We start from the raw sequence: 15131 nt of genomic DNA on the forward strand, positions 1-15131 counted from the left end.
GGCTTTTCCCACGGTGGGAATCACGAGTGCCTGCCCGCCCTGGCGGCCGGGGGAGGAGGAGCGGGGAGGGGGCCGGGGGCGCAGGCAGCCCTGGCACTGCTGACGTGCTGCCGAGGCCGGGCTGGGCCCGGAGGGAACGCGGGCTGCCACAGAGACTGGCCGGGCTGCGGCTCCAGCAGCCAGCGCCGCTCCCGCCGCAGCCTCCTCCCTCCGTGCCTCCTCCCTGCCTCCCTCAGTGCCTCCCTCCCTCAGTGCCTCCCTCAGTGCCTCCCTCAGTGCCTCCCTCCCTCTGTGCCTCCCTCAGTGCCTCCTCAGTGACTCCCTCAGTGCCTCCCCCGCCTCCGCCGGCACAGCCCCGGCTCTCTCTCCTTTGCGCCCCCGGCACTCGGCTCGGCGGAGCGAGGGGATGGCGGGCGTGCGAGCCCGGCTGCTCGGGGCGCTGTGCCTCGCCGCCTGCCTGCCCCCGGCGCTCGGGAGGGACGCCGGAGCGCAGTGGACCCTGGAGAAGGTGGGTCGCGCTTGCCTTTCCCAGGCGCTTCTTGCGGTGCGGGGGCAGCGCCTTCCCGGCGGGCAGGGGTCGGCGGCTGGGCGGGGGGACATGGGGAGAGCCTCACCCCTCCTGGCCCCGGCCTCCAACGTGAGTTCGGGCTGGGGGCACCCTCGGCGCGGACCCGCAGGTGAGGGTGGGTGGCGTGGCCCTCTTAGCCCGGGCTTGGTGGCTGCAGAGAACAAATCTTCACACGTTTGTCTTTGTCATCTCGCACCGCCAAGGACCGAGCAGCAAGAGCGATAAGCTTTGTCAGGGGCAGTTATTGAATTTAAGGGGAAACCCAAACGGGACAAGATGGATCAAAATCTGAAATTATATTTCTTATAGCATTCTACTGTACTCCAACTTTCATTGTGATTATGGTGAGTCAGAGGACAGTGACTTACTTAGTTTGAGAAGACAAATAACTCTTTCAGCAGCTATGCACATGTATCTAGGAAAAACAAGTAGGCATGGTGCTGATAGCCGGTACAAAATTGTTTTGAAAAGATACAATGCTGTAATATGTTGTAGACCCATACTAATATTGTGTCTAATTTAGAGTAGTGTCTGAACTAGTGAATAAAGGAATCTTGATACAAGGTTTAATTAAACAGTGGTAAGCTTTAAACCACAGATTTATCAATGTAGCAGCTCTTAGTGTTCCATTATGAAACATTAACACAGTTTTCTTCATAAAACATAGGAGAGTAGAAAACTGCAAATCACATTTGACTAAGCATTTCAGGGATTTCCAAACAGAAAATATACTTCTAGGGCCCTTTCCCAATTGTTTGTAGAAGAGCTGAAGTCAAAGTTCAGCAAGAAGCAACTGAATTCCACTAATCCAGTGCATCATTCTCTTCACTGATAGATCAGAGTCCAGGACAAGCTGGTAAAATGAAGCTTCCCTCGCACCTTTCCACACTTCACCTTAGTCATTCCCTTTCTCCTTGATTTTAGTCATCCCCCATTAAAGGAAATGTTGGCTTGTTTGTTTGTTAATGAGATACTGTGTCATTCTGTTCTATTAATTGTGTCTTACAATTCATACATATATATGTGTGTATAGCTCACTATAGAATGTCTATGGCTCATGTATAGACTATATAACTGTAACACAATACATCTACAATTATGCATAATACATGTATATATGTACATATATGGTACATACATAGGAACATGTGGGGCTAAATCTTTAGTCACACTGGCCATTGGACAATCACATAGCCCCAGGGCTCCTTTTTTCAGCCCCCTTGAGCCCCAGCTCTTCACTCTTTGGTTGGTTCCATTCTGACCAGTCAATCTCGCCAGTGCCATCAGTAGTGTCATCCAGCCACAGAACTATCGCATCTGAGCTCCTCCGCCTGTGCACACATTAGGCAAGAACAACTTCTTTCTCATCAAATTCTTGTCCTTCAACAGCTTTTGTTCTTTCTCCCTGGAGGGACCTGTGAGCCAGAAATTCAAAGTCCTACAGGTAACTTGTAGACCTGGGCTACTTGTAGAACTTGAAGTGTTGCTGATTTATACAGCCTAGTACAACCCTGTCATAAGTACATTGTTCTGCCTCCTTGTTGTGGCAAAACAGGGATTGACCAACACTGTAAAGAATGAGTCACTTACAAATCTTATTTTGCTTCTCTTTTATTTCATAACTACTTTTGTAACTCCTCTCACTTCCCAAATCTGAAGATATCTTCATTATTAGAAGTGGAAATTGGTTTCTCTCTTCTGAAGTATTTTCATGCATTTGTACTTTACTAATGTTTCTTTGCAAAGTGATTCAATGGTCCCAGTTACCAGGCGTGCTCTTCACTAGTTCAACTGCAGACAGATTTTCTGAACTTCCTTAATTAAATTGTCCTCCTACACTCTTCAGAAGTACATAGCTTTAGCTTTTCACTCTCCCCTTAGAGCTTGCTCTTCCTAAACTGAACATCTCTCTGACATTTTCTCTTGTCTGTGCCTCTTCTACACTGGTCTAAGTCCCACCATATTAAACTTCTAGTATTTCTACATAAATTTCTCTAGTAAAAATATTATAAATTTCTAGCATTTCAAAAGACTGGTTTACAACTTCCAAACTTTCAAAAGTTCATCTTTATATCAGATGAAATGCAGTTTTTCTTTCATCTATGTCTAAATTTGCTGGCATTAAAAATGTTATCTGCCTATCCTAAATTTTGGTGTCCTTACAGTCTTAAAATTCAGCTTTAAACACTGTATTAAAACTGGCACAATGAGATTCAGTGTCTTTGTGTCACCCTTCTGCTTAATTTCATTGGTAAACCTAAGTAGAATTAGAGGAAAGGTTCACATGGAGATAAACAGCTAGGAAACAAGAGAAGGGTAGAATTAAATGTTTTGCAGTGAAGTCTAGAAAATACTCATGCCCATACTTGCTTGTACAAACACAAGCAAAGTAGAAAAGAAGTCAAATAGTGAGGTAACCTGCATTTGTTAATAATATTCATCACCTAGGGTAATAAGATAACAGGTAATAAGATACCTGACTTTTGAGGTCAGTTCACATTCTGCCCAGGTAATGGGTTTTAGGTGTTACTTCAGACACATGTGAGATGATACACACAAGTAGAAAAAAAGAGTGAATTATTTTTTGTTAACACATACAGTGACAGGATTAAACTACAGATATTTATGAAAATGTCAGTTTGATGCAGGAGCAGCCCAAAAGCAAGTCAGCTGTTAAACTGTTGGAAGAAAGAAAAATAATAAAATTAAAAATATCCTTGTCCTACAGTATAAACTATCATGTTCCAGTTTGTCTCCTTTTGCTCATCTCAGAAAGGATGCCATTGACAAGGTACACTGAAGGGCAGCAAGTCTGATCAGTCATGTAAGGCAGTTCTGATCAAAGAACAAATAAACAAATCAGTATTTTTCATTAGCAGAAAAACAGGAGTAGAGGGAAGACCTTGTCATATAAATGAGGAATGGATATGACAGTGCCTGAAATAGGAATCTTACAAAATCTTATAAAAACCGTAGTGGCACAGGAAGTTTCTGAGGAGACAATTGCTAGAGATTGGGTAGGTTCAAACCTGGTGTATAAAGGGGCATTTGAGATGTCCTTGGAATCCCGCCTGGCACTCAGCCACCACTCCAGAGCACTATGGGGCTCTCGCACATCAAAGATGTGCATTTGCCAGCTACATGAGGACATCTCAAGCCCTCTGGGTCACCTGACACAGCCCCAAAGGCTTGTGCTTGGGCAACAGAAAGGAAGTCACTTGGGAGCTAGGTCACACACTAGTGGTTGTCACAGAAGACGAGCTGTCGGTTCTGAGGTTAACCCATGTACCACCAAGCTGACAAATGCCCCAGCTAGCCCTAAAGGAATCACAGCATTCTTTGCAGTCACAGTCACTGCCACTTGTGGGCACAGGCCACAATGACACAGCTTGCTCCCTCTGGGAGTGAGCTACCTTAGGCATTTCTTTGCAGTACTGCATCTTATAACAAACAGACAGCATAAAGCTAAATATTATTACTACCAGAAACAAAGCTTCTGGTGTTTGTCTCAATAGGAACCTCAGTTGAAGGTGGTGTAGTTGCAGACATGACATATAGAATTAAGGTACTAGGAAACACAGGACCCATTCATGGGCTGAGGTTTTACAGCTACCTGGTAAGTAAAACTTTCTGCCGTAGTTTTAATAGAAACCTATTTTGCATGGAAATGAAAGATAGAAAAGCCAATGATTTCTGAGTGAAAAGGGTTTTATTAAATTACTTTTTGTTGTAAATCGAAGTAGCAAACTATACCACTTTTATTGTAATTCTGGGGAAAACTATGGTTTAAAAGGTCTAGTTATAGCTGTTTTTCTTCTCTTTACCTTCTACAGTATTCTCACCAACCAAGAATTTTAGGTTCTGATGCTATTCAAGAAGTTGTGGCCAACACAGATGTTTCTGAAATGTGGGAGAATGACTTGCGCCCTATCCTGATAGAAAGATACCCAGGATCAGAAGGAAATTACATTGTGCGGCAGGTAAGACAACACTTCCTGACAACCTCTAAGAACATTACTATTATTATTATTATTATTATTATTATTATTATTATTATTATTAATAATAATAATAATAATAATAATAATAATAATAATAATAACACTATTAATAATAGTATTAGTATTCTGGTAACACCTTTGGTGACCCCCACCAAAGAAAGTCCCACTTAAGTGACAGTCACCCTCCTTTCATTCACTAGGATGGATTCTATCATTGTTAAAGTCTAGACCACATAGTGTCTCTACGACACAGCCTGTACATTAGCTGGCATTATTTCCCAGGGCTGCATAGCATGATGAAAAAGAAGTATTTTTTTTTTTTTAAATTGTGTTGTAAATTAAAAAGTTTTCCCCAGGTTTGGTACCCAAAGTGCAACACAATGGTTGTCCTTTCCGTCCCATGAGCAGGTTTTTGGTCACTGGTTCAAACCCAAGACCATGCATGGGATGAAATAAATGACACCCCCACCACTTTTTCTGGAGAGGCCCTGTCCTGTGCTGTTACAGTGCCCTGGAGTGTTGCTTCAGATGGGTGTGTATCCACACAAAAGGGGATCACAGAGGGGCCCAAAGGGGCAAGCAGACAAAACGGTCAGCACAACAAAGTGCAGCCCTGGTCCACAAACCACACCAGCTCCGCTGGCCCAAGCACAGCAGTGTCCTAGTGCTGGGCTAACAAACCCAGGCTGCCAAGGCAGTAAAGACTCCAGCACATTGTCTCTGAACCACAGGAAATTACCACAGAACTGGGTTGCTGCCCTGTTGGCACCTCTGCTCTGCACTCACAGCGTGGGCATCTTCAGGACAGTGTCCATGCTGGCTCTGGCTCACATTAGCCAAGCGGGAGACAGACAGTGGTACAGCTGAGTTTGCTGAAGACATTCACATTATCTCACTGCCCTTCAGGCACTGACTCAACAGCTCGAAGACAGCCCTAACTACAACAAATTTATTTGCCACTCTGAGATTGGTAGATTGGAAAAATGCATTGTGTGTGTGCGCACGTCTGTAGATTTAGTTTTGTGGTTCCTTTAGTGACACTCTGGAAGACAGCCAAATGAAAGGGGGAAAAGGAAGAAAAACAGAAAAACAGCTGAGCCTAGGCTAGAAAACCACAGATCATGTTCAAAATAGGAGCATCCTGTTACAAGGCAACAGCATGTATTAAACTAGACCCCACACCAAAGGAAAAAAAGAAGAGTCCTCTATTGTCAAAAGAGAATAATAGAGTTTGAAATAGATGACACTTCCTAAAGCATCAGAGTCCTTTAAGGGGAAAGGCTACTGGGAACTCCATCCAGGCTTATAGTCCCCTTAATCCTTAACAGACGTCCTTTACTCTGCCTACTGATAGCTCATAGACCACACAATGTTGTAAAAGCTTTCAGAGGGTGACCACAAACAAAATGGAAGTTTGTTCTAGCATTAAAATCTATGGCAATATTCCTGCTGACTTCCCGAAGAGCAGAACAAGTCTTCAGAATCTATTTTCCCCTCAGAGGCTTTTCCTAATGTTTACTTAAAGAGAGAGGAATCTGCCTTGAAGGAGCTCTCTAGGGACCCATAAAAATAAGCTGCTTAAAAGAGATGTCCCTCTAACATGACTTAGCCAGAACTCTGGTTGAAGCATAGCTGGGATTGTTAGAGATATTGTCTTTAGGTAGGAAGATTGCTAAAAGGAATGATTTCTTTTATAGATTGTCTTAATTCTTATCTTTACATGAGCTACATTTACAGAATTTCATTTTTAAAACACTGTTCTGAAATGTTTCATTCTTTCTTTAATTTAAAGGAATCTACCTATCTGTTAATGGCCTTGTAACAATTTATGTCACTTGAAAGGCAGATTTCTCACAGAAGCCTAAAAGCCCAACCACCTCAGACCAACCAACCAACCCAAACAGCTGTTTGGCTTTTTTCCTTATACTGCTGTGGTACCCCTGAGTGGTAATTGTCTAAACAGCCACAACAAGGCCATTGCAGCCAATTCTCATTTTAAATTTAAGGGCACATCTGAGTTAAGCTTTGAAGATGTTAACATTAAAACTGCTCTAGTTACACCTGAAAAAGACAGTAGCCTGAAAACTTCAGAGATCAAGATCTTAATGTGTCATAATAATTAGCAATAATTCAAAATACCTTCACACTCCAAAGAGAAGGGTCAAAAAGGAATAAAAAACAAATGAGGCAGCCAAAGGCTCAGGTAGCAAAGTTATATTGCATTTTTTGCTATGAAGTTTACCCTTTAAAACACCATGAACTTAGAGAAATAAGCTTAGGAGTCACTATCAATTAGCTAGCGACAGTTTGTCTGCAACATCTTTCTGAAGCAAGAAATATTAATCTGATTGTTTTTTACAATTGCAGCATATCAAGCACCGTCTTCAAACACTGAAGGCTGGTTGGGAAATTGAAGAAGATACATTTCAGAGATACACACCATATGGCTATAAAACATTTTCAAATATTATTGGCACTCTTGACCCCTCTGCAAAACGCCATCTCGTACTTGCTTGCCACTATGACTCAAAATTCTTTGGACAACAGTGGCAGCACAGGGTGTTTGTGGGAGCAACTGATTCAGCTGTGCCTTGTGCTATGATGTTGGAGCTGGCACGTGCCCTGGATAACAAGCTTCAGTTAATCAAGGTAGTTCTTTGGTTTCATTTCCATTTGCCTTTCCAACAGCAACAGGCCTCAGGGCATTTCCACATTCTTTTCCATAGCCTGCATGCTGGGTTCTCTGAATGCTGTGCTTGTAACAGATCTCCCATTGACTCCAAGAACAAACAGTGATCAGTATTTACTACTCTAAAGTACATTATCACATTAAAATTTCTTATAAAAAGGGAAGATATCTAAAAGTTATTCATATAAACATATACTATATAAAAATAACAAATGATACATGAATAATAGATGTTTCATAGACTTGGAAAGATATAGTGCTACTTTCTATCTAAAAGGCACAGAACCTGACTCAGAAGTACTGGATACTATCAATCCAGTAACATCTAGGGACATTGAAAAGTTCTGTTGCATTCTGAATCCTGCAGAAATCTCTCAGTTGTATTCTACTTTGGGACACAGATGAACTAATTGTTGTGCAGAAGAGTCAAATTCAGGTCCCCCCATCCCATAAGGATTTCAAGTTTACCTTCTTATTTTTTTAATTTTTTTTTTTTTTTACAAATTTGAATAATTTATTTATAAAAGAAGTATAATGTTATCAGTCTGTGTTACCTATGCTACAAAAATCTGCTTCAAAGGGCTGCAGTTGCTAGGCACAAAAATCTGTTGAGCCTACAAACTCTTAAAGCTTGTAGGATTACTGTAGGATTGTGGATTCACGAGTGCCATCTACTGGTTCAGTATTCACTATTTACAGAAAAATAATTCCCATACATTTACAGAGCTTTTACAGGAAAAGGTCTCTCAAATGTGAGAGACGCTCTACAAAGTGTCAGGAGCACACTCAGCTCAGATGTTAGGATTTCTCATCAACACTAGTTTCCAGGAACTGATTTGGTACCTTCTGATATGCGAATATTTAAGAATGAGAAGTTTAAGAATATGCCAATATTTTTAATCACAAAACAAAACGCTCCTGTAATACACAGGCTTTCATTCAGAAATTCCTTTATAATAAATTTGTGTGATGATTATTTATGAAACAACCTGCACACTTTCAAGACTGGCATTTTTCACTATGAATACACTATTTTACAATGAAAATTTTTTTTTTATCATTTAAGATGACAGCATTTAACAAAAAGGCAACTAATTTGCACAGGCCACCAGTTGTACAGTCTGTTAAGAAAATATACTTTGGGATCCATCTGCTTAATACATTAGCTATGATGTTTTTGCTCTGCTTATGGTAGCACAACAGATTTTGCTATCTTTTCAGCCAAATCTATTTATACTTTGACTTGAAGCTATGATTTTTATCTTGATGCTTCTCCAGTTATGTAGGGTGAGTTTAAAATGAATGGGCAAAGACATCTCTCTACATTATTAAAATGTGTTAAGCAGTAGTAGCAACTATAGCACAAGTACTACTTCCTAAAATTCAAATAGCACTGATAGTTTGCTCCAGAATGTAATGCAAAATGACTGCTGCCCACAGAGCTCTGTCATGTGCAAAGGACAAAGGGCAGCAGACCATTGCCATTATAGAAATCAATGTACCACTGTGAGCACAATCAATACCAGCTTGCCTATGTGAGCGACATTTTATAGAAGCTTTTCACTGCTCTTTATATTGCACCAGCTCCAGCTCTTTGGGAGCTGTAGCCTGTACAGGACATGACTGCTGCCAGTGACCCCACCTTCTTAACCACATCGTGCAATTTTACTTGAAGTAGTGTTAATTCATAGAGGGCTTAAAATATTTATAGCAACTGTCAAGATCACATTTCCCAAAACTGTTCATTTAGTGGGACCAGACTGGGATTTGCTGTGCTGTGGATTATTAGGAAATTTTGACAGCTCAAACAAAGTTTCAGATAGTAGACTCCCTCTACACTGGGAAGAAATTTCATACAAATGTATTTTTTGTGACATTAAATAAATCTATCATATATATTCTCAGGTTTTAGTGATGTTATATTTTTGGTTGTTGAAAGGGAAAGATGTAACTGACATACCCACTCTCTTTGGTTTAGTGTAAAGTTGCCTCAGTGATTGCAAATTCCCCTGAATGAAGAGGAGGGGTTCAAAGGACCAGCAACTTGTCAAATGCATAATTCACCTCCACTGATGCACAGCTGTAGCAATTATATTAATCCTCGTGATGCAATCAACTTATAATATTAGCACTCCCATCAGGTGTTGTTACTGACACATCTCCTCATTATTTGAGATAATGTTGCTGCTACCTGGTTTTGCAGGTCTCAACACTCAGCTGATGTCTTCCAAAGTCAGAAATGAAACTATCCAGAACCAAAATTATATGAGACTGGAGAATGTGTCACTGTGTTAGATAAATAACAATTACCTTGACTGATCACTACCACTATTACACCATAATAACACCCAAAGGAAAGTTGGCATAGGGAACCTAGAAAATACACCCTTATTAGTGTTACTTACATGATTACAGTATTTGCCCTTTATTTAATGTTCTGGCCAGAATCAGTTATTTTACTTTTAACTTCCTCCAATAGGATGGCTCAACATCAAGACCAGACCTTTCACTTCAGCTGATTTTTTTTGATGGTGAAGAAGCCTTTGTTCGATGGTCCCCTTCCGATTCCCTCTATGGATCTCAACACTTAGCTCAGAAAATGGCATCGACTCCACACCCACCTGGTTCAACAACCACAAACCAGCTGCAGGGCATCGTAAGTGGCTTTCACCTCCTTAATGAACTAAAATAAATGGCACTTCCAAAAATATTTAATTAGTCGGTAACTGGCCAAATTCCCAAGAAACCATGACCCCACTAAAGTTAAAGGAAGAAGCAGGCTTCTGGAAACATTATGAAACATGATAAAGAATTGGCAAGAACTTTTCAGGTGATTAGATCTGCTGCATGCAAATACGAGGAGGAGTCACAGAAATATCAAAAGTAAACAATTCATTAGAATATAAACTAGGATACCCACCTTTTTCAGGAAAAGATAATTCAAAGTGATAAGGAAAGGCCACAAGCAATATTGGCCTATGAACAAATCTCCCCATACTCAGTACTAAGCTACAGCTACCTTTGTTTTCCTTTATTTCCTACTAACATTCTGGTTGTCTGTTCCCTTCTACTTTCTGTTTACTGCTGAGGCACTTCTCTTCTGTCACTGCTTCTTGTGACTCATAAAATGACTTTCCCTTGACAGACTGTTGTTCTCGGGGGAAGAAGCAATTTCCTCTTCTTTCTCCCCACCTACCGTAGCTTTTCTTTTAAAGGGATAGAACGCACATATTGCACACAAAGCTATGCAGCCTGCTTCAGCTTGAGGAACACAGGAATAGCCTATCTTTACCCTCCTTGGAAAGACAGCAAAATGTATCAGATCGGAACCAGGTTCTGCTAGTGAATTCTTCTCAGGCACCACTGGTAAAAAAGCCAGATCTTTGGCCAGGGCTAGCAAAGACCTGCCCATGACCTATACAGGAAACCAAGAGTTTCACTGCTGTTGCTGATGTTGTAGGAAAGCGTTCTGTACTAAAGATTCTTTCTTATCTAGGACCTGTTTGTACTACTGGATTTAATTGGTGCACCAAACCCAGTCTTTCCAAATTATTTTCCAAACACTCTTCGATGGTTTCAGAGGCTTCAAGCAATTGGTAAGCAGAAGGATATGGGCTTTGAATGAATTTCAAAACCTAGTGAGTAGTTTCTGAATGCATTAAACCCCGTAAATCAGATTTTTAGATTTTCTGGTTTACAGTAATAATCTTTGATAATATAAATGTGAAATCTTAAACTTACATGAAGATTTTGATACTTGGTTAATAAAACAACTGAGGAAGACTCTCAGGCATTTGGAAGCAACAAAACAGATTCTATTACTGATTGTCACTCTGTGACACTTTGCAACTGCTTCCCTTCTGTGTTTTAGTTCTCACTTCTGTAGAATGATGGTAATAGCACCAGTCCTGAGGTCTTCCAAGTATTAAACAAATGCAAAAGACAGTCACCACTGCCTTTTTCTTTCCTGATAGAAAAAGCTTCCATGTGAGAGGAAAAGTAATTCAAATGTGCTAACATGCCTCATTGTCCAAAAACTGTCATAATCACTTTCATTGTGCATTACAGAGCAAAAGCTACACAACATGAATCTGCTGAAGAATCACCCTGTTGAAAGTCGGTATTTCAAGAGTACTTTACATCGAGGCTTGGTTGAAGATGACCACGTTCCATTTTTATTAAGAGGTACCAGTAGTTGTCATATTTTGAATTACGTGTTCAGTAATAAATGCATCACTTAGTAAATGAGCATGTGTATATGCTCCTGTTTTTCAAGCTTATTTGCCCCAACTTGAGGCTTCTGAATGCAATTTTTGAGCTTTGATGTAACACCTAATGAAAATAATTGATTCCTTAGTGGTATGCAGCTGAAAAATCAGAAAGAAAAAGCAGGAAAACAGGAAAGAGGCTGAGAAAAAAAATGCTCCTTCTCAAAAGCACTTGGAAAGCAGAAGACTGATTTAATTCCTCTTTTACCCAGAAGGTGCAGTACATACAGGTGGCTTGATGTGTATATATGTATATATACACACACACACACATATATATATGCAGTGATACAGTCACTGAATCGTATACAGTGATGCAGCTCTTTCAAGTGGAAGCTCCTTTATCTGAGGACAACACTGTCTCTATTCTACAGAGTAAAGATAAGACACACTATTTTACCATTTTTGTAGAGAAATAAAAAAATGCTTAAAAAATGTTCAGTCTTAACACTTTCATAAAAACATGGTAATCAGTTTTCAGCTTGAAGAGTTGCAGTGATTTCTCCGTCCTTCTGTAGCTCCTAAATACACAATGCAAATAATCTCAAAAAAACCCCCATCAAAACCCCCAACAAGTAGCTACAGATTATTTAAAAAAAATAAAATGGAAGTATTTAAAGGAAAGGAAGGTGGCAGCTTTACACAACACACTCCTTAATGATGGGATGCAGTCACAATCATCAAAACAAGAGAAGGTAAAAGGAAGCTGCGGTGACACACCCTATAAAGCAAGCTCATTGAGTAGTTACCTGACTCTGTTGCTAAATGGTGAAGTATCAGTTGGCTTAAGAGAACTTCTCCAATATCTCTTCTCCAAATGTCACTTTCCTTTTTATAGGGGTTCCAGTCCTGCATCTGATTCCATCCCCTTTTCCTGCAGTATGGCATACCATGAAGGACACAGAAGAAAACCTTGACAAAGCCACTATCGACAATCTCAACAAAATCCTGCAGGTGTTTGTACTGGAATATCTCAACCTTTGACAGACAAAACATCAAAGAATTGTACACCATTCACACTACTGTTTGCCCACCTTCATACTTGCTATTTAATTGCATTGGAGAGAGTGAAGGTGAAGAAAAATGTGATAGTTCTTGCTAGACTGATTATTGATTGAACTGTTCCTGGCCCATTGGTCCATTAGCCAAATAAGATGCCATTAAATAAGACCTAGTTCATCCTGGAATGAATTCGATCTTTCCATGTTTTATCTCTGAATAAAAAAAACTCCAGAATTTTTCCAGATTGTTATCATTGTTTTTTGTCACGTATTTTGATCCCAGGAGGGAATGCCTCATGACTTAATTGTATAATACAGTTTTTACAAGGTGTGACCAACTTTTGTAGTGTTCAGCTATGGAAATTTATGCCATGTTATCAAAAGAGGCAAAAATCACACCACAGCAGACTTCTACTTTGGGCTGAAACAAACCACCTCATGCTGACATGAGTTGCTAGAACTCCTGACACACAGATGTGATTTTTAAACCTCTCTGGTCCCTCTCCTCCTCCTCCTACAAAGGCAGCTGCAAGGGTTTTCTCTGCAGACAGCTGACCACCAGAAAACAGAGCAATAACCCAAATTCAGTTTTACCCCTGTCATTTGTTGGGTACTTTTTGATGGAGAAGGGTGGTGGGGGGTGATGCCAACAGGAAGGTATGTGGTAGTTTCCCTGTGCTCTGACTGCAACACAGGAGATACAAACAAAAGATCAAGTGGTGTGTGGGAGCAATGGCCCAGTACACACCATTCAGTCACGTGAGAATCATTCGCAATTTGACCCAAAAAACCTCCAAAACACCACCCACCTGCTGTTTTTAACACAGACTACAACAAAAACAATCATACAAGGAAAATAATCACTTTAGAAACTATAGTTTATCTAAATACAATTTTTAAGGCAAAGTGCTATAAAAAAGAAAATGTTATTAAAAGCAAGACAACAGTTTAGACACCAAGAAGATACCAGTTTAACAACTCTGTGTTTTTACATTCCTTACTGGAATTACTTAATAGATTTAGTGTAACACTGGAAAAAAGAAAGCCTGGAATGAGATCAATGAAAGCCAGAACAACATTCAGAAACTACTGACAGCATTATGGTTTCTACTGGTGAAAAAAGGATAAGAGCATTTTAAGAAAAAAATAAAAATATCAAGCTGATAGAATATTGATAGAAGATGAACTGAGAGAAAAAAAATCAGTATTTACTGCTATAAACTTCTTCCCTACAAGTTCTACCCCGAGCAAAGAGATTTAAAAAGAAGGTAAGCAATGGAGTTGTAGGCCTATCAGATTTGGCCTCTGTATTTTTTCCTAAAACAAATAATTTGGAGCCTAAGACAATATTTACATCCATATTATAAAGTTGTTACAGAAATAGGTATTTACAGCAATGAAAATTTGTAAAATTTTACTATTACAGGATAGCCTGAAAAATAAATTTAATCTGATTTTGGTAACCTAAGACAAAATAAAAGCATTTTGTGTTTTCCTATCACTTTAACATTGGTGAGGAACATTTGTCTTACCTGCAACTTCTGAAATAGAGTACTAGGAAAGTTCAAAAAAATTAGATGTCTTTATTTTCAGGTATTACTGTACATCTATGTGAATATATCAGAGCTTCTTGAACACATTGCAATCATATTCTCCTCTACTTCAACAGATGAGAAAATAGTCTAAAAAACTACATTACATCTTCTGAAGTTTCAATACTTTGAGCAGTGTAAAGCACCTTCCACACCCTCCTAAATGGCAAGGAAAGGTAACAGAATGGCTAAATATAGAAATATTGAACATGAATCTGTGTGGCTGATTTGTTTTGAACTCTTGTGGTACTTTCATATTTTGCAAGACCTCTGAAAAATGCAGTACACATTTGCAGTGTGGACTTCTACTCTGCTTCTTTGAGAATTTTTGAGTTAACTTCAAACATTCTGAAATGTTGGATCAGAGGGTTGTTATAACCAGGAAAAGCCTGTTTTTTTAAAAGCTCTAGTAAGATTTATCTGAAACCGTAATTTAACCATGTACACCAAATCATGTCAATTTTGTCAGTAAATTTTTACTGCCTGAGCATGCAGCTCTCAAGTTATGTTTCCATTCTAGGTTAGAGTCCATGGAAATGAGATACAGACTGCTGTAATATGATTCAGTATTTCTCAAAATGTGAAGAAATCACGAAAAATCCTGTATTTGTCTTCTTCCCCCACTGGGTTTTGTGTTTGGGGTTGGTTTTTTGATACAGGAAAAAAGAGCCATCTCCTAACTGGATGCTAGCCCTGGAAAAGTTTACTTAAAAAGGGGAGGGTCATCATCTTAGCAATTTGTGTGATCCCTCATTCATTTAAAAAATAATTGCTGGAAGGAAAACTTACATCAACCCAATAACCATGTGAATCCAAGAATCTAAGCTCCCAAAAGCACAAGAAGTAGTCAGTAAGGCAGACATGTTACAAGGTGGGCTCTCATTGCTAAGGCAGGGGAGAACAGGCAGGTAGGACAAAGTCAAACCTATTTCATAAAACACCCAGAAAACAAAAAATAGAAGTAAAGAGACCAGGACTGGTATCTCTTCTACTCTCCATTTCAACACTGAAT

General features: G+C 39.8%; 1 protein-coding gene across 1 annotated transcript; it reads left to right on the forward strand.

Moving 5' to 3' along the window:
* On the forward strand, positions 1-12766 carry QPCT (glutaminyl-peptide cyclotransferase). Its single transcript, XM_023923815.2, has 7 exons — positions 1-508; positions 4402-4548; positions 6937-7218; positions 9738-9914; positions 10755-10854; positions 11327-11443; positions 12365-12766. The coding sequence occupies exons 1-7, from the start codon at positions 407-409 to the stop codon at positions 12508-12510; spliced, it is 1071 nt and encodes a 356-aa protein (XP_023779583.2). The 5' UTR covers positions 1-406; the 3' UTR covers positions 12511-12766.
* Positions 12767-15131: the final 2365 nt, after the last annotated feature.

The sequence above is a fragment of the Cyanistes caeruleus genome, chromosome 2 (assembly GCF_971803275.1).
Source record: "Cyanistes caeruleus chromosome 2, bCyaCae1.hap1.1, whole genome shotgun sequence".
Taxonomy (NCBI): Eukaryota; Metazoa; Chordata; class Aves; order Passeriformes; family Paridae; genus Cyanistes; species Cyanistes caeruleus.

What these genes read in the sequence shown, in the direction of transcription:
- QPCT (XM_023923815.2), top strand. Translation starts at nt 407, where the DNA reads ATGGCGGGCGTGCGAGCCCGGCTGCTCGGGGCGCTGTGCCTCGCCGCC. An exon ending in GAAATTACATTGTGCGGCAG is followed by an intron (nt 4,549 to 6,936) that starts GTAAGACAACAC and finishes TTACAATTGCAG; the next exon opens with CATATCAAGCACCGTCTTCA. An exon ending in CGTTCCATTTTTATTAAGAG is followed by an intron (nt 11,444 to 12,364) that starts GTACCAGTAGTT and finishes TCCTTTTTATAG; the next exon opens with GGGTTCCAGTCCTGCATCTG.